This window comes from Polypterus senegalus, chromosome 5 (assembly GCF_016835505.1).
Source record: "Polypterus senegalus isolate Bchr_013 chromosome 5, ASM1683550v1, whole genome shotgun sequence".
NCBI classification, from domain to species: domain Eukaryota; kingdom Metazoa; phylum Chordata; class Cladistia; order Polypteriformes; family Polypteridae; genus Polypterus; species Polypterus senegalus.
This window is the reverse complement of record NC_053158.1, coordinates 90,533,709-90,560,718: the sequence shown is the minus strand read 5'-3', so window position 1 is coordinate 90,560,718 and position 27,010 is coordinate 90,533,709. Positions and strand designations below refer to the sequence as shown.

Below are 27,010 nucleotides of genomic sequence, written 5' to 3'. Positions count from 1 at the left end.
ACGATTGCACTTATAAGTACAAACAGTTCTACAAGGAGCACTTGATTGAGTGCGTTTAAAGTTCTTGGGATGAAACTGTTTCTGAACCGCTAGGTCCGTACAGGAAAGGCTTTGAAACATTTTGCCGTGGCTGAGATAGTGTGTGCTTGATACTGTATACTCTTTCCGATCAGCTGCTGCTGTGATTCCCCACTCAGATACAGTGATATAAATACTCCGAGTGGTGCAGTAAGAGTAATATGGAAAAAGATGATCCACTGTGGCAGCTCCTAACGGGAGCAGCTGAAAGAAGAAGAAGAAGAAGGTGCAGTGAGAGTAACAACGCTAAAGCAGTTATGGTATTTGGAATACTATGGCTATTCCCTGGACCATTATATTGGTACAAGTTAATTACAATCAGATGCATTACACTAATAAACAATATGCGGTTAGTTTCAGTGTATTATAAAGCCGCATCAGGAAAATAAAGAGTAACCACACAGGAAAAGTAGCACTGCTTTGACGCTGGGTGCCGCCAGTCTGCAAAACCGAGCAGAGAACTTGCGTACGACATAGTATGAGGTACTGTGGAAAAGTGCGTGGCTTTACGCCAAGTGTAGGTTTTATACATCGCGATTTGAATGTGGAAACATTCTTACGCAACATTTCTGTGCGTACACACTGTTTATGCAGGAGGCCCCAGATGTATCAACAAATTATTATATACCTTGAGCATCTCATCAGAAACATCAGAGTTTGTTATATATGTGTATCCTGTTCCAAACCTATTTACGATGCATCATTTATTTATCTATTGTGCTGACCATACACATAAAATGGATGCTTTAGTCCATATATGGACCAAGAGATTTGAAGCTGAATATAATGTGCTCTACAACAGTGTTAAGAATTTCAAAAACCTGAAAAAGTCTATATCCAAAAACACTGGTTAGCTGTGGCATACTACAGGAAATTAAAAAACATCAAAGGAATTAAAAGTGGACCAGTTAGAACACTGTTTTTAAAACTAATGGACAACTGTGAGTTGGTTAAAAAAAAATATATATATATATATATATATATATATAGTCACACATGTGCGCATGGGAGGCAGCTAAAGGGTCTAAATGAGAGCAATTCCACCCCAGACCAGGGGGTTGTGGAGTGCACTGACCTTTTTTCTCACTTTCCTGCTGACTTTTCACGGGAAATTCCACCTGGCCCTAGTGACGTCACTTCCGGAGAAGAACCCATGACCGAAGAGACTTCCTGTTCCGGCCCTTTTGATGACGTCATGTCCGGGTCTGAACCTATGGAAGAGGACCCTTCTGCCCTCAATGACTTCACTTCCTTTTCTGGCCTTTAAAGCCTCCATATTTGACAAACCTAATCAGTTCTGTTTTGGACCCTGTTCTGAGCACATCAGTGCTAGCAATTTAAACATTTGCAGCCAGGGAATATTATATGGATGGCTGCCCCAAACCTTTTTATGACTCTTGTGTCTGTTTTTTTATGACTATATATACAGTATATATTTTGTGGTAAGCAGCCCGGACACAGAGAGGACAAAGAGAGGTAGACATGATTTTATCACCCACACACATTTATTTACACTTATATACAAGTATGAAGCACACACAAACCCAGTGCCGCAGCACCAATCACCCTCAGTCCAGGCCCTCAATGCAATGTCTTTGCCTCTTCAGGTCCACCTCCACTCCTCTCCTCCAAGCTTTGTCCTCTTCCACCCGACTCCAGCCCCTGAATGGAGGGAGGCGGCCTCTTTTGTAATCACCCAGATGTGCTCCAGGTGCCTCCTGACACTCTTCCACCGGCATTCCCCACTGTGGCGGAAGTGCTGGCTGTGCACCTGGCAGCACTCTGGGTGTCCCCGATCCTCTTCCCCCAGCACTTCCGGGTGTGGTGAAAGTGCTGAGGTCCAGGGCTCCATAGGCATTGGGGAGCCCCCTGGCGGTGACCACGGGCCCCTACAGGTTGAGCTTCAAAGCTCTGTACCAATGGTCCCCATAGTCACCAGGGCGGTCGCCCCCACGTGGTCAGGGGGAGGCATAAGCCCTCCTCCAGTCCTCTGGGGCGTCTTGGATGGGTCGCCCCCCCCAGACACCTGTGACAATATATACTGTATATATAGTCTGACCTTTACAATGAAGTATCACTTAATCCTTGCGTTAAATGACAATGAATTGTGTATTATGTTGTTGTAATTTCATATTAAGTGTAATACAAAATAAGTGACATATTATATAGAAAGGGGTCAAATGTTTTTCTGGCATTAGAGCTTTAAACGTTTGCTGATGAACACAACTCTTTGTTCTGTGTTACTGAAAAAAGAGAAATGGGTGACAGTGCCCTGTCAACAGAACCAATATCTTAAATCATTTGATTTACAGATGTTACATGGGAATCAGAAGAACATTTACACCATTTAAGAATTTGACCTGGTAACTTTGTTTTCCTTTCACTTGACTTAAAAGAGTCTGCATTGTATCTAGTTGTTTTTGTATGTTTTGACTTCAGAAGGGTTTGGTGATAACAAACAAGATCATCTTAAATATAACATAGTGAATACCAAACTTAAAATTGCATATAATTCTGAGATTGATTAGCTGAAATGTTTTGTTGTGAACTGAGCTTAATAACAATTTCAATGATCATTTTTTTTGTTACACAACTTGTTGTAAACATTAAATTTATCTTGCAGTTACAATTGAAGATTTAAGTATGTAATAGTGTAAATGACTATATTTTCATAAAAACAAAGTTAAACTTTAAATATGACAAAAAAGAAAACATTTTAATCTTCATGTCGAAGCATTTCCTTTTAGTTTGACTGTATTTGTACATTAACCAGATATATGTTTTTTAACTTTCTTCAAACAAATTCATATAGTGTTGCCAACACTAAAAATATTTTTCTTTTTAATGACCATGTCAAAATGTACCTAACAACACTATGTGGAGTTTTTATCACTGTCTTGGGATGGTGAATACAACACTACACTAATACAATGTTGAAACATTAATACTTTGGTGGTTTACTTAAATCCACAAGTGTTATCTAAATCTCAAATTTAACACCTACAGAGTTCCATTTATTTAATTTCAAATTGTAGCTGAAAGAACTAGTACACAGACAGAAAAAAGAAAAAAAAATGTGTGTGTGTGTATATATATATATATATATATATATATATATATATATATATATATATATACTGTATATATATATATACAGTTCTTGGCTCTATTTTTGCAGAATATTTTTTTATTTTACTTTTTATTATAACAAACACAGATGTGTTACATGAAACCCTTTGTAGATGTGTATTGAGCATTTTCTGCTGTAAGTACAAATTAGGAAAAAAATAATGCATTTTGATGCAAATCGTTTACACATAATTACAAAGTTGTGTGATATGTTTAAATATTTTTCAAAAATATGATTCTAATTTATGAAAGATGACTGATATGGCTAAATTCAGCAGAGTTATACTACGGATAGTTTTATTTAATGTCAAGTTTTAATTTTATGGTGAATCTCACAAGAAACCAGCTTCCTTATCTAATAAAAACATTTTGTTTCCAAAAACAATTTTATTTCCTGAATAAGCATGATGAATTGCTTGAAGGAGGCCTGTAAGTCCACAAATTCCATAAAGACTCCGGCCGTGCTTCTTGTAAGTCCTAAGGGAGCAAATCCATTTTCCTCTCTTCATAATACAGCTGTCACCAGAGACACCAAGAAATAATGGATTGACTTATGACAGAAATGCCTCCAGCAGGTTCTTGCAATGTGCCAATCTAATTTATTTTTTTACATTCAGTCTGGAAGTGATTGGCGGCCTTTTCAATTAACCCAGATACTTTTATGATATTTATTTATATTCAAACCCCACTTTCGAATGCATTAAAAACAGGCCCTTTATCTGACGTTGATTATTTTGAATATTCTGGTTATGGAAAAGGAATATTTTAATATATAATTGCAATTAAAAAAAAACATACAAAATTAACATTAAATGATTTTTTAGAATAAATAGATTATTTCAGGTACTTCAGAATGATCATTAAAATTATAAACTAAAAATACATACTATAAATAAATACTTCATAATACATTTTACTTGTATGCATCAAAATAGAATTAACTCATTCATTTATAAAGTGCATTAATGAGTAAATAACTGTTCAAGACTCATTGCAATAATGCATATTCATCATATTGGACAAGTTCAAAATAATAAAGTCCTTATGAAAGTACTGGGGCAACGTCATGACAAGTTCATTGTTTAGCATGAAACATTTAGAACGTAATGCTGTAACAGACAAAAAGCTGTAAAAGACTTTGAAACATGATCAATAGAAGCACTATTGATACAATTTGTTTTTCACAGATAACATACACTGATATATTTTATCTGTCTTTTCCAATCTACCTCAAATCCCTAGAAATAGTGGCAAATGTTGCTATCTGAAAACACAGCGTTGCTAAAAATTCTTTTTAAAAAGGCTTGTATTTTGCAACTGTGAAGAAGCAGTTGAAACAGTATCCTTGTACCTTGCAGAAATTATAGTTAGCGCAGAATATTTTCTATTGTCTATCGTGTGATGGCAGAAAATGCTTAAAGCATAGTTTCTTGAAATTGATTTAACTAACGACAGGATGGTGAAATTTTTTGTGATTAAATTATTAAATTTAAATAACAGACATCAACATAAATCTAACATTGCAAACATGAGAATGTAGTGTAAGAATAAAAAAAAAGTGTCCTTCTTCCTTCCATCCCTTGAGAATTAAAAACCCTTGTTTTGTGTGCAGACTAGGAGGAGAGGTATAGCAGACTCTTGAAGCCCCAGATCAAAAAGATACATCAGACAAGCAAGTTAAGAGTTGAGATTAGAAATGCGATGCCAACCATTGACCAGCCAGCTCCTAACCAAACTGCAGCTCTCTGTGTTGGAGCCAGATGAACACTGATCTGCACTAGTAAATGTTCAAGTGTAATTAGTTTAAAGAGGGAGTATTTCCAGAAATTAAAGAAAGAGAACTGGAAGATTTCTAAGCTAGGATTAATTTTGCATCACTTGTTCCCAAGGAAAATAGTTTCCGGTGCACAAAAGTGAAGGAATGAACAGTGAAATCCAGGATGAGGAATATGTGAGAAAGAAATGGAATTTTAAGGGGAAGAATAGAAGATACCTTGATATAGATTGTCTACCAAAAGAAAAAGAATATATGAATAAATGTGCCAGAAACATTTAAGGAACAAAAATGACAAATGGAATCAGAGACCAAGCACATAGCTAAGAGGTTAAGTAAAATTGACATCAGATTTGAATTGAACATCTTAATAATTTGGAATTGTAGAAGATTCAGAGATTGAGGATTATTTTCTATAGGGAAGGGAGGGAAAAGGGTGGTCACGCTGCCTGATGAAATCTCCTGGTAGAGGTCTAGCCGATGCATTCTATACTGTTGCATATAACAATGCCACTTTTTTTTACACTTTGAGACAATAAATAAGCATGAAAAGTAATAGAGCTGATCTGAGAGAAGTGGGAAGGGTAACCATACACCATTTACCCTAAGCTTAAAGCAGAGCTGGGTGTAGAAAAAGAACAATGAAGAGTGAACAGAAAACCTAGACCTCAGTGACTAAAACATTGCAAGCCTGGAGTTATTATATATGTCACCAAGTCTAATAAATCTTCTGTCTGCTTTGGGTGGAAAAAATGATCATTTTGTCACAAATGTGGAGAGTATCATTATAGAACACAGGGGGGTAAACAGAGAGTGCTAGACAGAAGGAGAGCCAAGGTGATTCTTCACCTTTTGACAAACCTGGAGAGAATAGAAAACAAAGTTAACTTAAATTACAAGAGCACAATTTTATTTTCAGTAAGATGTATGGAAGTACAGAGATGTATAGTATCTGGGTTAGACCATGTTAAGATCAGTAAGAAACTGGATAGTAGGTTTAGGGGTGGATTTAAACAAATTCATACAGGCATGACAGTGAATGCCAAATGTATAGTTTTAAATCAGAAAAGGATTCCCCCAACCCCCCACCTTCTGCGTAACCCGATTTTTAATAGAGTCCTTAATGGAAGGTCTCTTGCCAGTGCAAAGAAGGACATAGAAAAGAGAGATAATTTCTGATCAGTATGTTATAAGGAGAGACAGAAGGAACATGGCACCAACAAAATTAAAGTGTGTGAATATAATTTTTTAATAAAAATAATTGTCCAAACAAAACAACATGATTGAGGAAGAAAGGATTGTGAAGAGGTGTATTCCTTGATTCCTCTTAAGGATAGCATTATACCTAAAGATTACAGTGTTCTGAAACAAATGAGAGATGTTAGTGTCTAAGTATTTAAACAAACCTATCAGAGAAGTATGCCATGGGGAAATGTATTGATGGCATTGTTTTATCTTGGTAGAGTAATATATATTCCTCTACTTTCCCCTATTGTATTATTAATATGTAGCCTTAGAATGCCTAATCTCACAGACTTACTACTGTATAGAACCTATCCCCACCTTCCCTTCTATATCTATAACCTCAGGCAATTAGATGTAGTAAAAAGACAAGCAGGTGTTAAGTTACACATAAAGTAATGTATTACTGATAATATTCATAAATAATAACAAAATGCAAAGTACATTTGAATATTGGCAACCATACAACCTGATCAAATGGTGATGTGTAATTCAGGTGGCACACAGACTTGCAGTTACTTAAAATGTCTCTAGTTAAGGCATCGTTGGTGCTCAGCTTTCAGCCACATGTCTGTTCAATATGGCTGCTGAGCTGTGCTCTTCATTGTGTTGTCTTCATCATCACAGGTTAGCAAGAGAGATGCTTCTTCATCATATGTGGGTCAGAGAGAGAATGTGGTTGAGCAAGTACATTTATAGATGTTCTCTCCAATTCCTAGAACCAATAGGACATCATGGTACTTAAAGGCCTCTGAGACAAGCCAATTCCTAACAGCCATATCTCAGACCAATGGGAGAAATAGTACATTTTAACACCTCAACCCCCCAAGACCATATGTTAAGCTAACCTGACTTTGTGTGGGGGAAAACTGGTTTAAGACATCCCCCCAAATCCTGTCATAAAATTACAAAGAGACAGTCGTAAAATGGGGGGGGGGATGGGGGGTTTGGGAGCAAACATGAATACCTCTAAATTACATTGGTTTGCCTAAATTATAAATAAAGGCATACAAAACATTTATCAAGTTATATGCAAAATCCCACATCACAACACTCATAAAGAGTTAAGAGGAAGGAGAAAGGATTTACAATTAAATGTATAGCAAGGCAAGGTCTCAAAAGAAATGAACAAACTTAGGATGAGAGGGACATCAGAGGGAGCATTTCCAAGAAATAGCAAAATATTGTCCACATAGAGTGAACTTTTATGATTGGTGTTGTGCGAAACAATAAGCATAACTGCTTCAAGTATGTGAAGAGCACTGGCAAGGAGTTCAAATGCAATATTAAGGGGATGGGGAACAATCCTGGCATATTTTTCAATCTGGAAGGTTTGAGAGTTACTGCCATGGTGAAATATTATAGTGTCTTGGTCATTATAATGTATCATTCACAAAAACCCATTAAGCGTAAAACTTACCAAGAAAAAAATTCCCATGCTTGTGATCAAAAACATTCTCCATATTAAGTGCAACAACAGACATGAAATCAGGATGAATTAATGTATGAATAACCAGCTGCAGTATAAGACGAGTTTAACCAACAGTTTTATATCACAGTTCATTAAGAAAATTGGCGAATAAACAGTCACATACATCTTTTTCTTGTTTTAAAGGGAGAATAATCATGGCTGCATTAACTAAAGGGTTCGATTTAGAGGAAGAGAGACAGAGCAGACTCCAGCAATTGAAATAAACAGAACTAGGTAACTGTTTGCTAAAAAAACAAAAGGAGCTGAGGAGGTAAGCTTTCAGGACCTGGGGATTTCCTAAGATTCAAGGAATTCACTGCTTTCTTAAGTTCTGATAGGCCATTTGGGTATTTCGTTGCGATAATTTCCTCAGGCAGATACAGTATCATGGGGAAGGACAGTGTATTTAAAAAGAAATTAATTTCAGAGAGGGAAGAAATTGGGTTGCCAGAAAATAACTCAAAGCTTGTAAAAATGTTTATTTATTTCTCAGGGTGTTAATACGATTTCCTGATTTATTGTTAACAGAGGTAATAGATGCAAAGACTTCACATTTCTATTACATTAAAGGTAATAATGTACTAGGCTTGACTTCAGGTACATAAAAATGAGACCCTATACGGTGGACCTCATATTCTGCTTTTTGTTGAGGTATTTAAATCAAAGAGAATGGTTAAAAGATTATAGACCACGCAAGAGTGACCTTCTTCTAAAGATGAGAGATTTGCTGCAAGGAAGTTCAGGAAGAGCTATTATCCTGGTTCAAATTTATTTTTTATTTATTTTTTGTTGTTGTTGGTTTTCAAGCTTTTTTTATTTTATTTTCTTAACTCTATTTTTGGACTTATTGGCCCAGTTTCCCGTTAAGGGCTTAAAATAAACCAGGACTAGGCTAATTCTACTTAAATTAATCCACACTAAACAACTGACTTTCTGAGATGTTGCTTAAGTTTGGATTAACTAGTTCTAGACTACAGAGTCTCAGATTAAGGTAATCAAGGACAAGTGAGATCATCTTTTGGAAACCCGATTAGATTAATGGCATGCACATGTGGCTAAGGAGAGGTTGCTATAAAAACCTGGTATGGAATACTTGTAATTCATTAGTCTTAAGGAGTGTGTGGAACAGGAGTCATTACACTTAACCAAAAAATGGATAAAGACAAAAGAAAACGCTCAAAAAACTTCAGTGAATTTGAGAAGACCCTTTTAAACAAATTTTATCAAACTATCCTGTAATTGAAAACAAACAGCATGATTCAGGTACAGAAAACAAGAAGAAGAAAGCATGGATTTCCATATTGAATGAATTCAACTCAAATGAAAAAGTAACCAAGCGGACACTCCAACAAGTTCAGGTATGATTTATTGCTGCCCCATTCTGACAAATCAGTAAATTATAAATGTTTTCATCAATGAAATGTAAAAAGAAAACAATATTATGTAGAACTCCAACTTCAGAGTGTATATTATCTTGTAAAGGTCCTGTGGAAAAACATAACAATAAACCTGAAAAAAACAACTGCTGCTACGCGTCAAGAGTGTTTCAAGACAGGTGGGGGACTTCCAGTTCCACCAGACACAGAGGAGTTGGGGGACTTGTTGGCTGGGATTATTGAAAGTCAGCAACCCCTGGAAGGTATTCCAGATGATGACCATTTGGACAGTTCAGGTGAGGAATCTTTCAAAGACTCATTTGATAGGACATGTCTCATTTACAGTAACATGTGTTATCCCATCCAACATACAGTAATTAAATGCAAGTCATGTCTTGTAACAAAAATGACGTAATGACCTTTATTGTTGAAGTCAAATGTAATACTAGATTTTTTCTTCCATACAAAGATGACCTGATCTTCACCCAGGACTTGGGGGGCGCAGGGAACAGTCAAGAGGCTCAAATGAATCCATCAGCAGCCAGCACCAACATGCAGCAGCATCCAGTCTCCTGCGGTAGCATTAGTCAGCATCCAGCAGTCTCTAATCCAGGCAGCAGGTCAAGAGGGAAAAGGATGACCATTCATGAGAAACTTGCCATAGAGTTCCATGAATGTAAATTAAAATATTTAAAAGAAGAACATGAAGTCAAAATGAAAATTCTTCATCTTGAGTTGTCTATGAAAGAGAGAGAGATGAAGCAGCAGCAGTGTCAATTGTCTTTGGAACCAAACCTCAGTTAAATAAAAAACATTTCCTGAAAGTTTTTACCTGTCTATGCCAATCATTTATGTATCATTCAAGGCACATTTATGAGAAGTGCTGCAAAGCAAAAGCATCTCTGTAAGCAAGTCCATTTCTGTCATTGGCTAGCTCAGGGATGGGGACATGTTGGTCATCATCATCTTCAATATCAGGGTCTGGGCAGCCGCACCGTTTAAGAAAATTATGAAGCACTGCTGTTGCAATAATAACAATGCAGCACCTCCTAGGTTCAAACCGCAGTGTATTTCGGAGACACTGGAAACGATTCTTCCATACATCAAACATGCTCTATTAGCCCTCTGGTGAGAATGTGAGCTTGGTTATAGCGCTGTTGCTCTGGTCTGACTGGATGGGGATAAGAGGTGAACAAGAAGTTTGTCTGCGCATACCCACTGTCACCAAGTAGAATTCCAGAGTGTTGTCTTGCTTCAAACTGAGTATATAAAGAGGAGTTGTAGAAAATCCTTGAGTCATGAGTTGAACCTTTCCAGCGTGCAACAATATTGGAGAACTGCATAGTGGGAGTGCACACTCCTTGTACATTTATTGAAAACCAGTTTTTACGATTTCTGAATTCCTCAGCATCTGCTGTAGAGGGACACTTGATGGGAATGTGGCAGCCATCGATACAACCAATGACTCCAGGGAAGTTCCCATATTCATAGAAATCTACCTTGCAGGTGGCCTGTTCAGCAGCATTTGGGAACTTGATGAAATCCTTTTTCAGTTCACATATAGCACTGCAGACTTTGTGTACTATTTTGCACACTGTTGATTCACCTACACCACACAAATCCCCAGTTTCCCGATGGTAGGTTCCACATGCCAAAAACCTTAAGGTAAATAATATTTGTAAGGCAGGAGAAATAGGGGTGCCTCTGACTAAGTCACCTGTAAGCTTGGGCTGCAGCAAACCAATTATTTCTGTTGCATTTTCCTTTGACATACGGAAACGGTCAAGAAAATGTAAATCATCAAAATCATTTAGTGGGTTGCTCCTGTCTTTTAGCAACCTTCTTTCTGGTCTTGGTGGTGGTCTCTTACTGTCATTGAAATAGTCAAGGTAATCCATTTTTTGCTACTGTGGACGTGAGCCTTGAGGCAAGCAGTTTTTAATCTGAGGTTAAACCTGCTTCTGACCAGGTTTAATTTAAGACTTAATTTAGATCTGGATTAGGTCTAATTCTACTTCTAGAAATCCAATTGTTTAAGTCAAGACTAGTGCAAGTCTGAGACTATTGTAATCCATGTGTGAGAAAGCTACTTCAATAAATCCAGGTTTAAAATGACATTTAGTCTACGACTAGGCTTAATCCCCGTACGGGAAACCGGCCCATTGTGTCTTATATAAACATACACGGTTTCATGCATTTTGTATATATTGCATTACATAAATATTTAGTGTTTATACTGTATATTATGTAAATACCTTTTGATATATATGCTTTAAGCTTATGTTCCTGAGCATAAATGCAATGTTGACACTCCTACACCACCTATCATTAAGGCTACTTTCTCACTTGGCGTTACTGTGAATCCTAGAAAGTTTTAAGAAGTGATTGATAGATTAGCCATGACCACTGAAAAGAGCAGAAACTAAAAGATAAAACAGGAAGAGGAAAACTAAAATGGAAGGAAACACCAGGACATTCTTGCAGCTCCTCCCTGGAAACACACACAACCAAAGTAGCTTACAGGACTCCTCATCAATCCTCATTCCCAACTAACTCATTAATTAATAGTTCCCTGAAAATCTCCCCACTACCCTTTCACACAGTGCATGTTATTACCCATATGAACAGGACAATACAAATTAAAACTAAACCTCCACAGTCACAGAACTCACCCTCCCATTCAAAGAATACATGACTACAGGCAGCAGACCCATCAGGCAAACGTAGCAATAAAGGGCCACCCATAACTACATAAAAACTAAAAGAAATAGAAACTAACTACCCACCCCATAATCTTATACTCAATGAAAAAGTAAAACATAATTAATTTCAAAGCAAAAGCTTCTCTTCCAATAGAACGCTAAAAACTTTGCAGTTTATGGGTCTGGTAAGTGGAAGAACAGTTCTTAGAGAAGAAACATGCCATTAGCATGGAAATGTCCATTGCCACTAGACCTTGTTGTGGATCATCAAAGTCTGGATGTATATGAGATCTTTAAACAAACCAGATACAGTACGAGCTGTAACAGATTCACCCAATGATCTCTTTTCATCACCCGAATCATACCATTCTTGACTTTGGCAGTAGTTTAACTAAATTCAAGAAATAAATATTCAGTGACCTACAAAGCATAGTTTTGGAGACTTTTGCACCTCTTGAAAGAAACTATTATGAGTGACAAAGTTACAAAAATTTTATATTAATGGTGCCTTGAACATAGATCCTGTAGAACCTCAAAATAACATGTAAGAAGTTAAGATAGGATTTGAATAAAGCCAACCACATCTTTTTTAGGAAATTATTGGCATATCCATATTTAGAATTTTCTTAAACATTCCCAACATTATTTTTGGAATTCTTAACTTTCAGTACTGTAAATTTAGTTTACAGAGGCACCACTCCCACTCTTCCACTCCTTTCAATTAATTTGGCCCACATTTGAAATTAAAATGAAATCTTTTTCAATTGGGCTGTAATTTATTTTTTATCACTCATAACAGTAGTGAACTCAACTTGGAAGCTCTGGAAGAATTTTGCTAGTGCGGAGAAGCTTTTCAACCACAACCTGCTTCAAGTTATCAAAGACAGTGTCCATACTTGCTCAACTTGTGTCCTTAGACATGACTGCCTCTGTACACTGAGACATCTTTTCATGACTGGTGATTTCAGGTATCTCTTAGACCCAGGTACCACCCTTAGATTTCCCACAATCAATGGGAAAGCGATTTAGGAGTGGAGCCCTAAGAGCTTCCTTACCTTGTATCCATCAGAGGTCACAGGGCATTCTGCAAAGGCAAAATTAAAATCACAAGGCTCTCTAATAGTCCATGACACTAAAACTGATCAAGTCATCTCATTTGTCTATTCTCCAGATGTAAAACTGTAAACTCCATATAAAACAAAAATTATGGCAAAGTAGTTAGTGTTGTAGGTTCAGAGGTCCAGGGGGCTGGGTTCAAATCAAAACATGTTATTGCCTGTGGGGAGATTGAATATTCTTTCTCTCTCTCTGCCTGGATTTTTGTCTGGATATTGTTTTTCCTTCAACATCCTAAAGAAGTGCAGAACAGGTTTGTTAGAAACTCTACACTTGCCAGGGCTCAGTGAGTGGGCTCTGCAGTATACTGGCCTCTCATTATAGACTGCAGATATCAACTCTGGCTTCCTGTGTCCCTAAATTGGATTACGTTGTACACTACACTAAAAGGATGATGAAAATCATGCTCTGTGCTTGTTGAAGTGGAACATATACAGTATGAACAGTAGGTTTTCATCCCCACATTCTTTAATAAGGTTAGTGCTGTATTGATTGTTGATAAGCATTATGAGTTTCACTGATAGAATGACCCCAGTCAGTGAAACCAGGTGCATTCTTCAAATTCTGGAAATTCCCTAATGTGGCAGAAGCTGCTTATAAATTATGAAAATCTTCATCATATTAAAAACACAATTTATTTTTTTGGCATAAAGCTGAAAAAGGGCTTTGAGTATTATTGTGGGGTAGAGGTGTTGCATTTTAGCTACAAATGGTGGTTGCACTGAGATTATGATATTACATTTATATTTATAGATTTTCAACAGATTAAATTGAAAAGATATTTGAGTTTACTTCCATTTTGCAAAAGTATTGCATTTAAATTTTTTTTTTCATCTATGTACAGTAGATGACACTGAATACAAATATGAAAAAATACAGATTCTGAATTGCCTGGCTCCTTTGTAAACAATATGCAGTTAATTTTGCTGTATTTGATAAAGCCCACTTGATCTGAATCTAAAAAAAAAAGAAACACCACACAGAAACAGTAGCGCTGCTTTGATGCGAGGTGCCACTTGTTTGCTAAACCGAGCATAAAAGTGCATACACATGGTTTAAGGCCGCCGTGAAAATGTTCATAGCTTTACGACAAGTTTAGCTTGTTTACATCTCAAAGTGAGCATGGAAATGGGTTTACACAAAATTTTTCACAACATGGTCAGGTGGCAAGTTGTATAGAAGCACTACAAGAGTGTGACTTTCTCATCAAGCACAGAGCCAGAAGTTGACACTATAGTTCTGATGGCCTGTCACGGAGACGTTGTTTCTGTGTCTGTGGATATCCTCTGCCCCTTTCCAACTACAAATGCCTGGAACTGTTATGTCCTTGTGGCAATGGACGATTTTACAAAGTAGTCCGAGGCATACACGATCCAGGATCACAACATGATTACCTGAGCTAGGAGGCTCACTGAAGAGATGTTCCGCTATTTTGGTGCACCTGAGGATCTGCACATTGACTAGGGTCCAAACTTAGTGTCCAAACTAATGAAGGAGGTATGTCAGCTCCTCTGTATCCACAAGACTTACACCACTCCTCTGCACCCTTAGATCAACAGGCATGAGGAAAGATTTAATCAGACCCTTGTAACGCAGCTCTCCATTTTAGCAATGTATTTAGAGAGACTGGGACCAGCACTTTGGAATAATTGTTCTGCTGTCCAGGAATCCACTGGCTTCACACCTACCTCGCTAATAAGAGCTGCACACACCTTTAACAGTGGCCTTTGGATTGCTCCTTGAATTTACTATCATACCCTCAGTTGAATCTGAATCATTGTATTGGGAGATGATGAAGAATCTCCTTATGGAACAAACAAATGCACAAAATGCCAATATCTAAGCTATCTTTGCCAGTATGACAGATGAATTTACCAATATCAAATCAAAACAATCCCGTATTGAAAAATAGGTACACAACTTACATTACAATGAAATTAAACCCTTGAACAAAGAAAATTCAGCATTTAATTTAAAGCTTCTTCTAGGTCAGGAGGATAGAGGTCAATGTAATAAGTGACTAATTATCAGCATCCCTAAAGGCACAGAGAAGGAGTATGCAACTACTCTTCTCTCCAGAACATCACAGAGATGTTTTGAATGTCATTCATTTGCATGGATCAATGGATGGATGGATTTATTGTCATTCAAACCATACAATAAGGAGTTCACAGCTGAACAAAATCGCCTTTCTCCAGGCTCAATGAAAACATACAAACATAAAGACAAGTGCACATTATGCAGCAACAGACAGACATAATAGACAGCGTTATCAGGCAGAATATATGTATAATCCAATAGACGCATTGGGTTGTAAAGTGATCAAGTGACAAAATACACTGACATAATAGCATTTTAGGAGATATGAGATTCCAAATATAAGTGTTCATTTGCATGGATCAATGGATGGATGGATTTATTTTCATTCAAACCATACAATAAGGAGTTCACAGCTGAACAAAATCGCCTTTCTCCATGCTCAATGAAAACATACAAACATAAAGACAAGTGCACATTATGCAGCAACAGACAGACATAATAGACAGCGTTATCAGGCAGAATATATGTATAATCCAATAGACGCATTGGGTTGTAAAGTGATCAAGTGACAAAATACACTGACATAATAGCATTTTAGGAGATATGAGATTCCAAATATAAGTGTTCAAACAGTGTGCATGTGTGTTCAGGAATTTAACAGCCCCAATAGGTCAGCATGTTTGTTGTTAGTGTGAGTTGAGTAGTCTGAGGGAAGAAACTCCTACTGAGGCTGGCAGTCTTGCAGTAGCATTTGCCAGAGGGCAAATGTTTGAAAAGTCCATAGGCTGAGTGGGTGGGGTCTTTCACTATCTTAGTAGCTCTCCTAAGGCAGCATGACAAGTACAAATCTTGTATAGACGGGAGGGTGTTTCTGATGATTTCCTCTGCAGTCATCACCACTCTCTGAAGAGACTTCTGATCTGAAAGAGTACAGCTGCCATGCCAGACTGTGAGGCTGCTGGTCAAGATGTTCTCTATAGAACCTCTGTAGAATATTGTGAGGACTGAGGGTTTACTCTCCTCATCAATCTCAGAAAGAGAATGCGCTGCCTTCTTGACAAAGGAGGTGGTGTTTGTAGTTCATGTCATGTCATCTGTGATGTGACTCGGTTAGGCTCTTGATTCCAATCAATTGATTATTAAGATATGTTGTTAATAAGACGGCATATTTTAACTGAGGATAAAAAGATGTCAGAGATTGCCCTCAAGAATTTCCATATTTTCTTGGTTACAGCATAGTAGCATCCAAGAACAGAAGGAAGAGTATACATCTGATTATCAAAAAAGCAAATCAATTTGGACAGCATCTATTGTTGCTTTACCTGGCACCCCTGAATTTAGCTTGGGAATCTCCTACCAGCCCTGCGTTGGGCTGGTGTCCTGTGCTGGCTGGGATTTGCTCTAGAAGACCCCCGTGACCCTATGTTAGGATGTAGCAGCTTGGAGAAGGACTGACTGAGTCTCCTACCATGGAGCCATTGGAACTTTTGGTGTTATTTTTGTTTTGTTATTCATTAGCTTTTTCTGTCTATTGACTTTAGGGATGTATGGTAAAGATACAATAGGATGGGGTTCAGAGTCCTTTGAAGTTTTACCAGGTGGTAGTGGTGTAGTGGTTGACATGCTGCTTTTCTTCCTCAGGTGACTTGTGTCTTTTTGCTCTTTTTAATTATTCAACTTACTGTAACCACAGGCAGTCTCTCTATTACCTCTTGAAATACTGAGGGTCTGTATTCCATTGGGTTTTTATCAGCTCCTACTAATAAACGTTTAATACTTGTTCTTGTAGGAAGAAAATGGAGATCATTTACTCAACAAACCTAGGTGTTGACAAAGTGGGATACTACTGTTATCTATGTAGACATCTTGGAAACAGAAGATTGTGTTTATGTCCATTTACTTGTCCCTCCATAACAGAGCCTATTCATGCCTGATAGCAGCAGTAAACTGATCCATTTTTAGGTCTACAACTTATGCATAGGTATTGATGTGGACACTGTTATGGATCCATCCCTCTGTGAGTGGTTTTCCTCAATTAACACTTTCCGTTTGCAAATTCTGTGAAGACAATGTCCTCATCAATACCTTTTATCTAATCAATCTGACAACCAGAATGTATCCATTCTTCTTGGAATGTCACAAATCCCAGTCCAGTATGGATTAAACATTTATTTTGCAATCATTGGTTCCATTTACTTTTCCTTATATTTCCTTACACCTTAACACCTTTCAGGTCATAAAAGTGTGCTTCCATAAATCAATTCTCATTGATCACTCGCAGTCTCATGCCAGCAAATATAGAATTCAATGCATTGCTACTAAAAATAAACAGCTTTAAAACCAGTTACCAGGTACATTTACAGATGTTTTGAATGTAAACGTTGGATGCTTGATATAGTGGTTCTTTGATAAACTGCAGTAACTCCTCATCGCTTTATCATACTCAACTAGAAAAATCCCAATCCAGCTCTATTACAGAAAGAGAATTTTCTGTTTTTCATCAACTTTAGTACTTTGAAACTAAAAGGAAAGCTTAACGTGATTCCTAGCATACTGACTTAGAAAAGACTCAGCAAGGCTTAGTGGATACAGAGCATTAAGTTATAATTTCCAGTGATAGAGCCGAGTTAAATGCACACTTTTTGAATCCTTTGTTGTGAATATTCAAATCCGTTACTCAGAAGCTCACAGTGCTGTATCAGTTACTGTTCAGTCTCATAAAAAAGGAATCAGATCTAACTAACAAAAACAGAGAGGATGTTTTTCAGTTTGTAATTTATGGCTTCACTTGTCATGCCAGTACTGAAATTTTATTCTGAAAAAAAGAAGTTAGCAGTATGAACAACATTTAAGTTTGTTAAATTAGGTTTATCATCATTTGTACATAGTACATAGTTTATATAGTGCACTGCATGTCTCTTCAGAATAGTGTCAAGAATGCAATCCCATCAAAGACAAATGCATACAAAAGATAGATAGATAGATAGATAGATAGATAGATAGATAGATAGATAGATAGATAGATAGATAGATAGATAGATAGATAGATAGATAGATAGATAGATAGATAATTTTGGCTGAACTCGGGATATCAATAGAAATAAAACCGAGGATGGACTGGGAAAAGAGGATACCAAACAGAAAGATTAAGGTATAACAAAGTGTTCGCTGATGTTATTCAGTGTTCAAAATCAAATAAAGTGTAATGCATAATCCATCCAATAATATATAAATAACTTGAGAAATAATCTATGATAAAAACACTGCTTGGTGGAGGTTAAAATCAATAAATAAATAAGCAATAAATACAATGAACTTGAAAAGTTAAAGCACAGTTAGGATCTTCTACTTTAACACCAACACTGAGCCTTGGTGTCTCCTTTCTAAAAACCTTGCAAGCCCTGTTAGTTAGTTTCTCTCACCATCATCCCTTGTCCACTGCAGGAACCCATTTGGAGCGGCTCCTGCTCTTTGGACACACTGCAAGTGATACCTGGCCCCATGAGCACTGTCTGCTCGATCTCCTCAGGGCCCCATTCCTGATTACCTGCCTCCTCTCCACAACAGCACTGGCTCTTCCTTGACCCTGCCTCTACTTCTTCTTGTTTCTTTTCTTTAAGCTATGAACCCTCTCATCTTCTGTCATAACTGGTGGCCAGGGTCTGTGGTGTTGCCCTCACATACCTGCACTTAAAAATACTTAAAGCACTGCTAAAGACCCTATAATAAAACAACCCCAAACCCCCCTTTCAGTTTAGGACAGTTAAATTGATAAGAACTTTTAAAAATGTTCCTGTTATTATTGATTGTTTTATTAGAATGTGGCAGTATTTAGATGCAATCATGAAGTAAATTACATTTTAAAAACTTAGCAAGGTAAGTAAAAATTGAGGCATAACCTCTAATTTGATTGTATGTGACTCAAAACACAATGGACAGCTAGATCTACTTATTATATGTTTGTAATGCATTGTTTTATTAAATTCATTTTAAGAAATATAAAATGCATGTTTAGGCTAATACTCACTTGATCTCTATCACACTACTTCTGAATAGAAGCAGATTGCAGAAACAGATTAAGAGATACTTGTATTTGTTACTATGTGTTCTTCACCCAGTTTAGTGCATGTTAATTACTGTGTGTCCCTAGTCCTTAGCTCAATAAATTGTCTATGCACCACTTTCTTATTTTTATCTTACATTTCTTCTATTCTCAAACTCTGAATTTGTGATATATATATACTGCATGCATATTTAAGATTTCATTGCATAAATGACATGCATAAGAAACACACATATTAACATAAGTCTATTATACTCTTAAATGTCACTTTTCTCTGAACAGAAAAAGTATAAGTAGCATCAATAGGCACTAAAAATAATACATGCACACAAAAAGTAAGATATTTGCTTTTGATTCACCTTGAGCAAGGACACAGTGGTAATTTTGGTACAGTCATTTTCAAAAAAGGGGAATTAATTGTCAAAACATGTATCTAAAAAGGAAATGTCATCATCAGTAAATGATAGCTATAAAGAGATGTTGTAATTATATTTAATGATTTGTTTGATAACTGGCAGTCACTTTAAATAGAACTGTCTTTGACTTTTCAACTATTTTAAACTTTTCAATGAATTGCTTTTAAATAGTAATAGTCATAATAATGATAATGTGTTTAGAATGTAACAACTACCAGAACCACAACATGTTAAAATAAATTAAATATTAATATATAAAAACATGATATTTCTGAAGTAAAAGTGCTTTAAAATGCTATGCTCACTACATATAATTAAAAACAATTAATAAAAATTAAAACTATTTACCTTGATTGTTGCCTAATTTGTGAGATATTGTACAACTACAATTTCCAGTGCTAAATTGAAAATTTACTAATACTTAAGGGACCTTTGCTTTCTCAAACAACCAAATAATAGTTGCGAATATATGCACACTTCATAGACAGATAATACTGTATTTGTCTCTCTCCCTATATATATATACTTTGTGTATATATATATATATATATATATATATATATATATATATATATATATATATATATATATATATATATATATATATATATATACAGTACAGTCTCGCTTATCCAACCTTCGCTTATTTTGACGCCATCATGTGTTTGTTTTTTTACTTTTGTTTGAAATACATGGGTATGGCCGGGTAGGTTCCCCAACATTTATTTTGTTACAACCTGTCATTCCCTCAGACAACAAAGATACATGAAGTTTCTGAATGGTATCTGTGTCATAAGTTCATGTTTTATAAAGCTCATGATAGTTTTTGATTAGACTGGGTTTGACAGGTGAATACAATTCTGTAGTGATTTTGGAGACAGTTGTTTTGTGGTGTTTAGCCTATACTGTGAATTCTCTGTTCCTGTTTGTGAACTTCTATTCATTACCACTGCTTCTCTTTGTCAGTGCAGTTTGTCAGTTGTTTGTCAATCACTATTTTTGAGACTATTCCCCTTAACAAATGAAATATTTTTTATGACCAATGCTCATGTAATTCCAGGGATGGCTATATTGTCTCTTTGAAACTCTATTTCCAATGTAAACTCGAGCATTTTTTTATCGGATCTTCATATCATTTCTGCTTTATTTTTAACACAGATCTGTTTTCTACTGTTTATGTAATTGCTCTCCAAGGCCTGCTTTCTCAGGCTAAGTGATTACAGAAAATTAACATGTTTTATCATTTTGTACGATGCTCAGAATTCATGCTTTATTTTTAGTAGAACTGACTACTGCAATACTTAATTTAGAAATTGTTCAAAGCTATCTAATTCATACTGGTGTATAATTTGCAGGCACTACATCAGGTTCTAATTAAATTTCAAGCCGAATTTAAAATTCCCCTTCTAACATAGAGGTATACAGATATCAATTTGTTTGATCTTCTTTACGTAACAGAACTAATTAATTTATACATTCCACAATATACACTGTAATTATAAAAGCAGGCCTTCTAAAAATTCCAAGGATGAAAAGGACTATTTTGGGAGGTGGAATGTTTACCTACAGGGCCGTTAAAATTGTGAAATAATTTGCCAGCTCTTATGTTACATCAGTTTTTGTATTTAAATTGAGGCTGAAGGCACATTACTATAGCAAAATGCACACTTATTAAAGCTGTTGATTGGACTGTTCAAACTGCAAAATTATCTTTTATTTGTTCTTTTTAAATAACACTGGCAACATCAACTGCCGACTGCTGTTAACTCTTCTTCATTTTCTGTTTCTTCTCTACATCCTACTGTGGCACTTGGTGCTACTACTCCCTTAACCATGTAGCAACTCCAGTATTGACAATGGAAAAGGAAATCAGGATGATACGGAGTGTTTAACATTAATAATGATAGACAATAACCCAGATTGTCACATCAGATTATATAACAATTAAAGTTGACAGAATTTATCAAGTGATATTGCAATATATTTTGAGAGTGGAGGTTTGGTCAGCTAGCCTAGGTCAATTACATTTTGACTTCTTCCTCTAGAACGATGTACACTTTAATAGGATTTTTTTCCACTTCTCTGCATTGTCAACTCGTCTTACTTTCTTCTACCTATATGCATCCTTAGCCTGATTTCATTTAAAAATTATCTAGCATTTATGGTCACTCCATTAGTACTTCTGGAAGAAAAAAAAACAGGTGTAATAATTTAGCTCACAGAATTAAGAATTTATGTATAATTCTACAAGTAGAACTGAGACAATGGACAGAATCCCCATGTAATGCCAAGTTGTCTGTCCCTTCCTTTTCTATGTTCTTCAAAATCACACAATGCCACATTCTGTCAAAGTGCATTATACATCAAGCAGGCAGATTTTGCCACATCTTCTAAATTCCCTCTTCTAATATTGCTTGTGTGAAGTTTTCTCTTGAAAAAATAAGTCTTGACAAATATAAAGGTTTGTGGACCTTTATTGCCCTCGGACAATATATAAGAAAAATGAGATCAAAAGTCTTTGATTGCAAAAATACATTTGACAATTTACTGAGATGAAAATGGTGGTTTTATACAGTAAGGATTATGGGAAACAGGAAATGTTTGGCATAAAGTGACATCAGACAGGAACCGGAACCAACGTCATTAGGATGAGCCGGAAGTAATGTCATTGGTGATGGCCGGAAGTGATGTCATTGGTGATGGATGGAAGTGACGTTGCATCTTATATAACCTGAAGTGGAGGTAATTTAATTTCTTTCTCGCTTTCTGTGGAGAGAAGAGATTCAGGTAAGTACCACGTGACCACTCCATATCTCTCGGTAGTTCGCTCACCTTTAGGCTCTTTGACTGCCTCCTAATCGTACGTGTGTGACACTTGTTTGTGGAGTTCTTTATGTCAGTGTTATGCCAACTATTACAGAGTCAGCTGATAACAAGTACAATATATACTGGATTAACAGTTTTAAAGATTTATAATAATATCAAGGTTAATACTTCAGTACTTCAACATACTCGACAAACAGCCATGAGCTTAAATGCCTAAATGTTCCCTTGCCATATATGTTTTTGTTACTCTGTTCTATTAGTAAATCTTTATGAGCAGTCTGAGGCTGTCTTCAGTGAAGTGTAGAGTATAATAACCACAAGGAGATGCTCTAAGGATTAGCTACAGTTAGTACTCCTAAGTGCTGGACTCCCACAATTATATTTGAGCTCCAAGACAACAGGAAGGAAACAAGATGCACCAAATGGTAAAAAGAAGGGATAATTAAAGAGTAAGGCAAGATAAAAGAAATAGCTGCACATATGGAAAATCAGAAAAGGAATACCTGAGCAATGAAACTACACTCATGAAAAAAGAAAGAAAAAAAAAAACAGACAAATTGTGGCTGCAAAAGAAATTGTATCACCTATATTGACCCTGCAGAGATTTACAAACAAAATAACAAAAAAAGTCAGAATTTGTTATGAGTAGAAGAAACAGTTGTGTTTACGAACAAACAAGAAAATAATATGTCAATTGTGAGAATAAACATCTTTCCTTAGAAATGCCAGAATTCAAAATTTTGGAAATTGATGGATAAAGGAAATTATGGCTATGGCAGAAGAACAACATAGGAGTCTTTCAGCTGAGAGAAAATGAAGATGTATTTCTTACTTAAGAAAAGAGCAGTCAATCATAATTGATGTGAAACAGTGGCGTGTCTCGGCCAACCAAAAGTATGTCTGTCACTTGGGCAAAGAGAGTAGTGGAACATGGCTGCGAAAATTTGACACAATTGAGTGTGACATTTTACATTTAGGAGAGATGCATACCTCTGGGTGAGCGGAACAGAGAGCTTGCTTCTATTGATAGAAAGGAATAAAAACATTACCCACTTTCACCAGTCAGTCAATCAGTCAGTCATTGTCTAACCCACTTAATCCTGAACAGGGACGCAGGGGTGGAGGAGCCTTTCTCAGCTAGAAAAGAGCACAAGGCAGGAACAAACCCTAAACAGGCCACCAGTCCATCACAGGGCCTGCTTTTACCAGTATTGGTATAATACACAACTACTGTATATATTTTCTTCAAATCAAATAATGTTACTCCTGCGTATTAATAAATCTTATCAAAGAGTTAAAGAACTGGATAGGTCATAACTACTTGTCTCTGAATACAGAAAAAATGGAAATGCGATTAATTAGTGGGAATGATATACAGGGTGATACATTTTAACTTAGTAAGTTTAAACATTAGTGTTACTGAAATGACAAGAAAATGAGGTGACATGTTTGACATCTGTCTATCTTTTAAAATACACTGTACAACACTACAGAAAACCAGTTTTTCTGCTTATAAATGTACATGCACTTAATTCTAGTAGAACTACCTACTGCAAAGCTTTATTCGCAGGATATTAAAACCATCCTATTAGTAACCGTCAATTAATTAAAAGTTCTGCTGCCAAGAGTTATTATTATTACAAGTAGGATGTATGATTAGATCATTGCTGATCTTAAGTATTCACTCTGGCTTCCAATTAAGTTTAGACACAATTTCAAAATATACATACATAAAAATCTTTATAGGTTTATAGGGTCATTCTGAGCTGCTAGACAGAACTGAGAAGCTAATAATTCTTGGACTTGCAATTATCAGTTTTCTCCAATCTAGGTTCTTGCATACAGTTAAGGTATGGATAATGATAAAGGAAAATCACCTTGTTTTTAATCATTAATGACCCTATTTACCTCACTGAACGTATTGTACAAATCACAGAACACATTATTATCTTAAGATGCTAAGGATAAATGAAACACCACTAGGAGGTTTAGCTTTTACAGTAATGGTAGGACTCCAAAGCTGTGCAATAATCAACTTGATTGTGAAAGTGAAACCCCATCAGTTTGAGGCTTTAAATCCAAGTTGAAATGCACTGATTACAGTTGCAAATTAATTATTCTTACTACATCTCATTTGTAAGTCATTTTTACTAAAATATAATCTTGACAATAATTATGAACTGTTATTGATTTCCCCCTATGCTGTCTTTTCTTGTTAGTTTACTGCTGTTGCAATTGGTGGCACTGCTTTACTTCCATGCTGCTACTCCTGCTCTTGGGAAAGATACCAGAGATACAGAGAGCCTTGAAATCTAAAGATGAAAGAATGTGATCAGATTAGACTACCTAGCACATTTTTATATAATATTTTAAAATGCTCAGGAGAGATAAGCAGCCAGTTGGCCTTGGTCTCCAGTCTCTGTCTAATTTCTCGTTATAATTAACTATGGACTCCGCAGAGGTTTATTTTCTGCAGGAATTCTTTTAACTTCCTCTCCTCCATTGTCAGTTGGCAATTTCTTAATTAAAATGTTAATTAATTATTTTCACAATTTGTTCATGTTAATCAGTATTAAATTTCTCTGTTTCACTGTGTTTTAACCCAACTTGTGTTTTCAGAATATACATGTCATTTGGTACTATAGCTGTAAACTTGTAACAGAATTCAGTGAAGAGTCTTACACAAAAAAATAAATTAAACTGAATTGAAGACAAAGGATGGTGATTACATTATGGGAGCCACTATTGAAGGGTCTCCTCTTCTAGTGATTTCTGCCAAAAGCAAATTATAGCAAATAGAAAGCAGCAGTGCCAGTAATTCAGAGAAACTGAGTAAAGGTAGGCTGAAAGTGCAGGGTCACTGCACCAGAAACAGATCATTTTAGGTAGATATTTTTATGGCAGGGCGGCACGGTGGCGCAGTGGTAGCGCTGCTGCCTCACAGTTAGGAGACCTGGGTTCGCTTCCCGGGTCCTCCCTGCGTGGAGTTTGCATGTTCTCCCCGTGTCTGCGTGGGTTTCCTCCGGGCGCTCCGGTTTTCTCCCACAATCCAAAGACATTGGGAGGTTAGGTGGATTGGCGATTCTACATTGGCCCTAGTGTGTGCTTGGTGTGTGGGTGTGTTTGTGTGTGTCCTGCAGTGGGTTGGCACCCTGCCCAGGATTGGTTCCTGCCTTGTGCCCTGTGTTGGCTGGGATTGGCTCCAGCAGACCCCCGTAACCCTATTCGGATTCAGCGGGTTAGAAAATGGATGGATGGATTTTTATGGCAGGCAGAGCTACAACCTGCAGAATGAAGTCAAACTTGCTAGTGACAGGAAAGCGGAGTGAATGTCTTGCCTTTAGCAACCACCGGAGATGACAAGGAGGCTTCTAGTTTTGTTTTTGTGGAACCACAAAGTGTTTGAAAAAGTGATCCAGGCCAGACATTTTGGTCATACATATACAGAAGACAGAGCATGGCCTTGAAATGAGTTGTCAGATGTGTCATCCTTTTGAACCATTATTAACTGTTTTTTTATTATTTATTATCCACCACACTATTATGTCTTGGTATCTACAAGGCACTGAATACCTGGAGCCCTTTAAGTTACTCAGATCATCTGATTTGTTTCTATTTTTAAAGCCAGACTAGACAAAAAAGCAAGGAAGACCCAGAAGCATCTGAAATTTAACCCATAAGAGCAATAAGTTCATTATTTCATTTTGTGTACAAGGCCATTTGGGGACTTTGTCAAAGGGACATTTCCAACCATTGCAGTAAGGAAACCTAACTGGGAAAAATTGGGAGGAGCCACTGAAACATCTGAAAGTTTAATACATTACAGAGTGACTCACACAGCAAAGTATAATTGTAGTTTGGTGCAGTTTAATTAAAACAAGAATTATATTCTAAAAAAAGAGGGTAAAGCCATGTCACTAAAAATTGTAAAAACAAGACCAGTGTAATACTATTCCTGCTTGATAACTGAATTTGCAGAAAACTAGTCTTCTAACAGAGTTAATTTCCACAGGTAACTTGTTAATCCAGCACTTTGAAATTGGGGTCATTACATTTTAGGATGTCATGAAAAAATTCCGGAAAGAAGTTAGATGACATTTCAATAGAGAACTGCATAATGTTGTCCCAGATGTCCATTAGAGATATGAGTATGCACTCTAAGAGTGATGGTGAAGGAGTCTCTAGACCAGAGAGGTGGATCAATTCCAGATGAAAGCAAGCAGTAAGTAACTATTTCCCCCAGTTTCAATGACGTGCAGGGCTGGAAGGCTATGACAGTGCTATAGGGTTGGTGTTCACACCTGAGAAAACCCAAAAGGTCACCTCTAAACATAACCCCAAAAAGAGAGAAGAAATAACTGTAGGGGGCTCAGTTATTGGAGACTGGGATTCAGCAACTTATGTGGAATGTTACCTTCCAAGAACACAGGTAAAAGACTTCTATAGAGGTGAGGATAAACCCCTGAATAGAGCCAAAAAGGTTGTTATTATTGCCAACACTGAAATAAATGATATAAATAATTGTGCAAATTTCAAGAGATTTAGTAAGTAAACTGCACAGAGACAAAGATGGCAAGGTGGTCTTTTTTATATTCTTCTTGTGCCTTGTGCTAACACATACAGTATGATGTTCTATGGTGTAGAAAGTTTAAAGAATGTCCCAAATCTTGGTGACTGATATAAAAGCAGACGTTCATGGGGTCTAGGGCTTGTTTAGGAACAGAATGAACCTATACTGCTGGGACACATTACATTTATAACTTCTATAAAAAGCATA

General features: G+C 36.5%; 1 protein-coding gene across 1 annotated transcript; it reads right to left on the bottom strand.

The window, feature by feature from the left end:
• Positions 1–10,173: 10,173 nt before the first annotated feature.
• Positions 10,174–10,968, bottom strand: LOC120529881 (putative nuclease HARBI1). Its single transcript, XM_039754098.1, has one exon. It carries the CDS (start codon positions 10,966–10,968, stop codon positions 10,174–10,176), a length of 795 nt encoding a protein of 264 aa, XP_039610032.1.
• Positions 10,969–27,010: the final 16,042 nt, after the last annotated feature.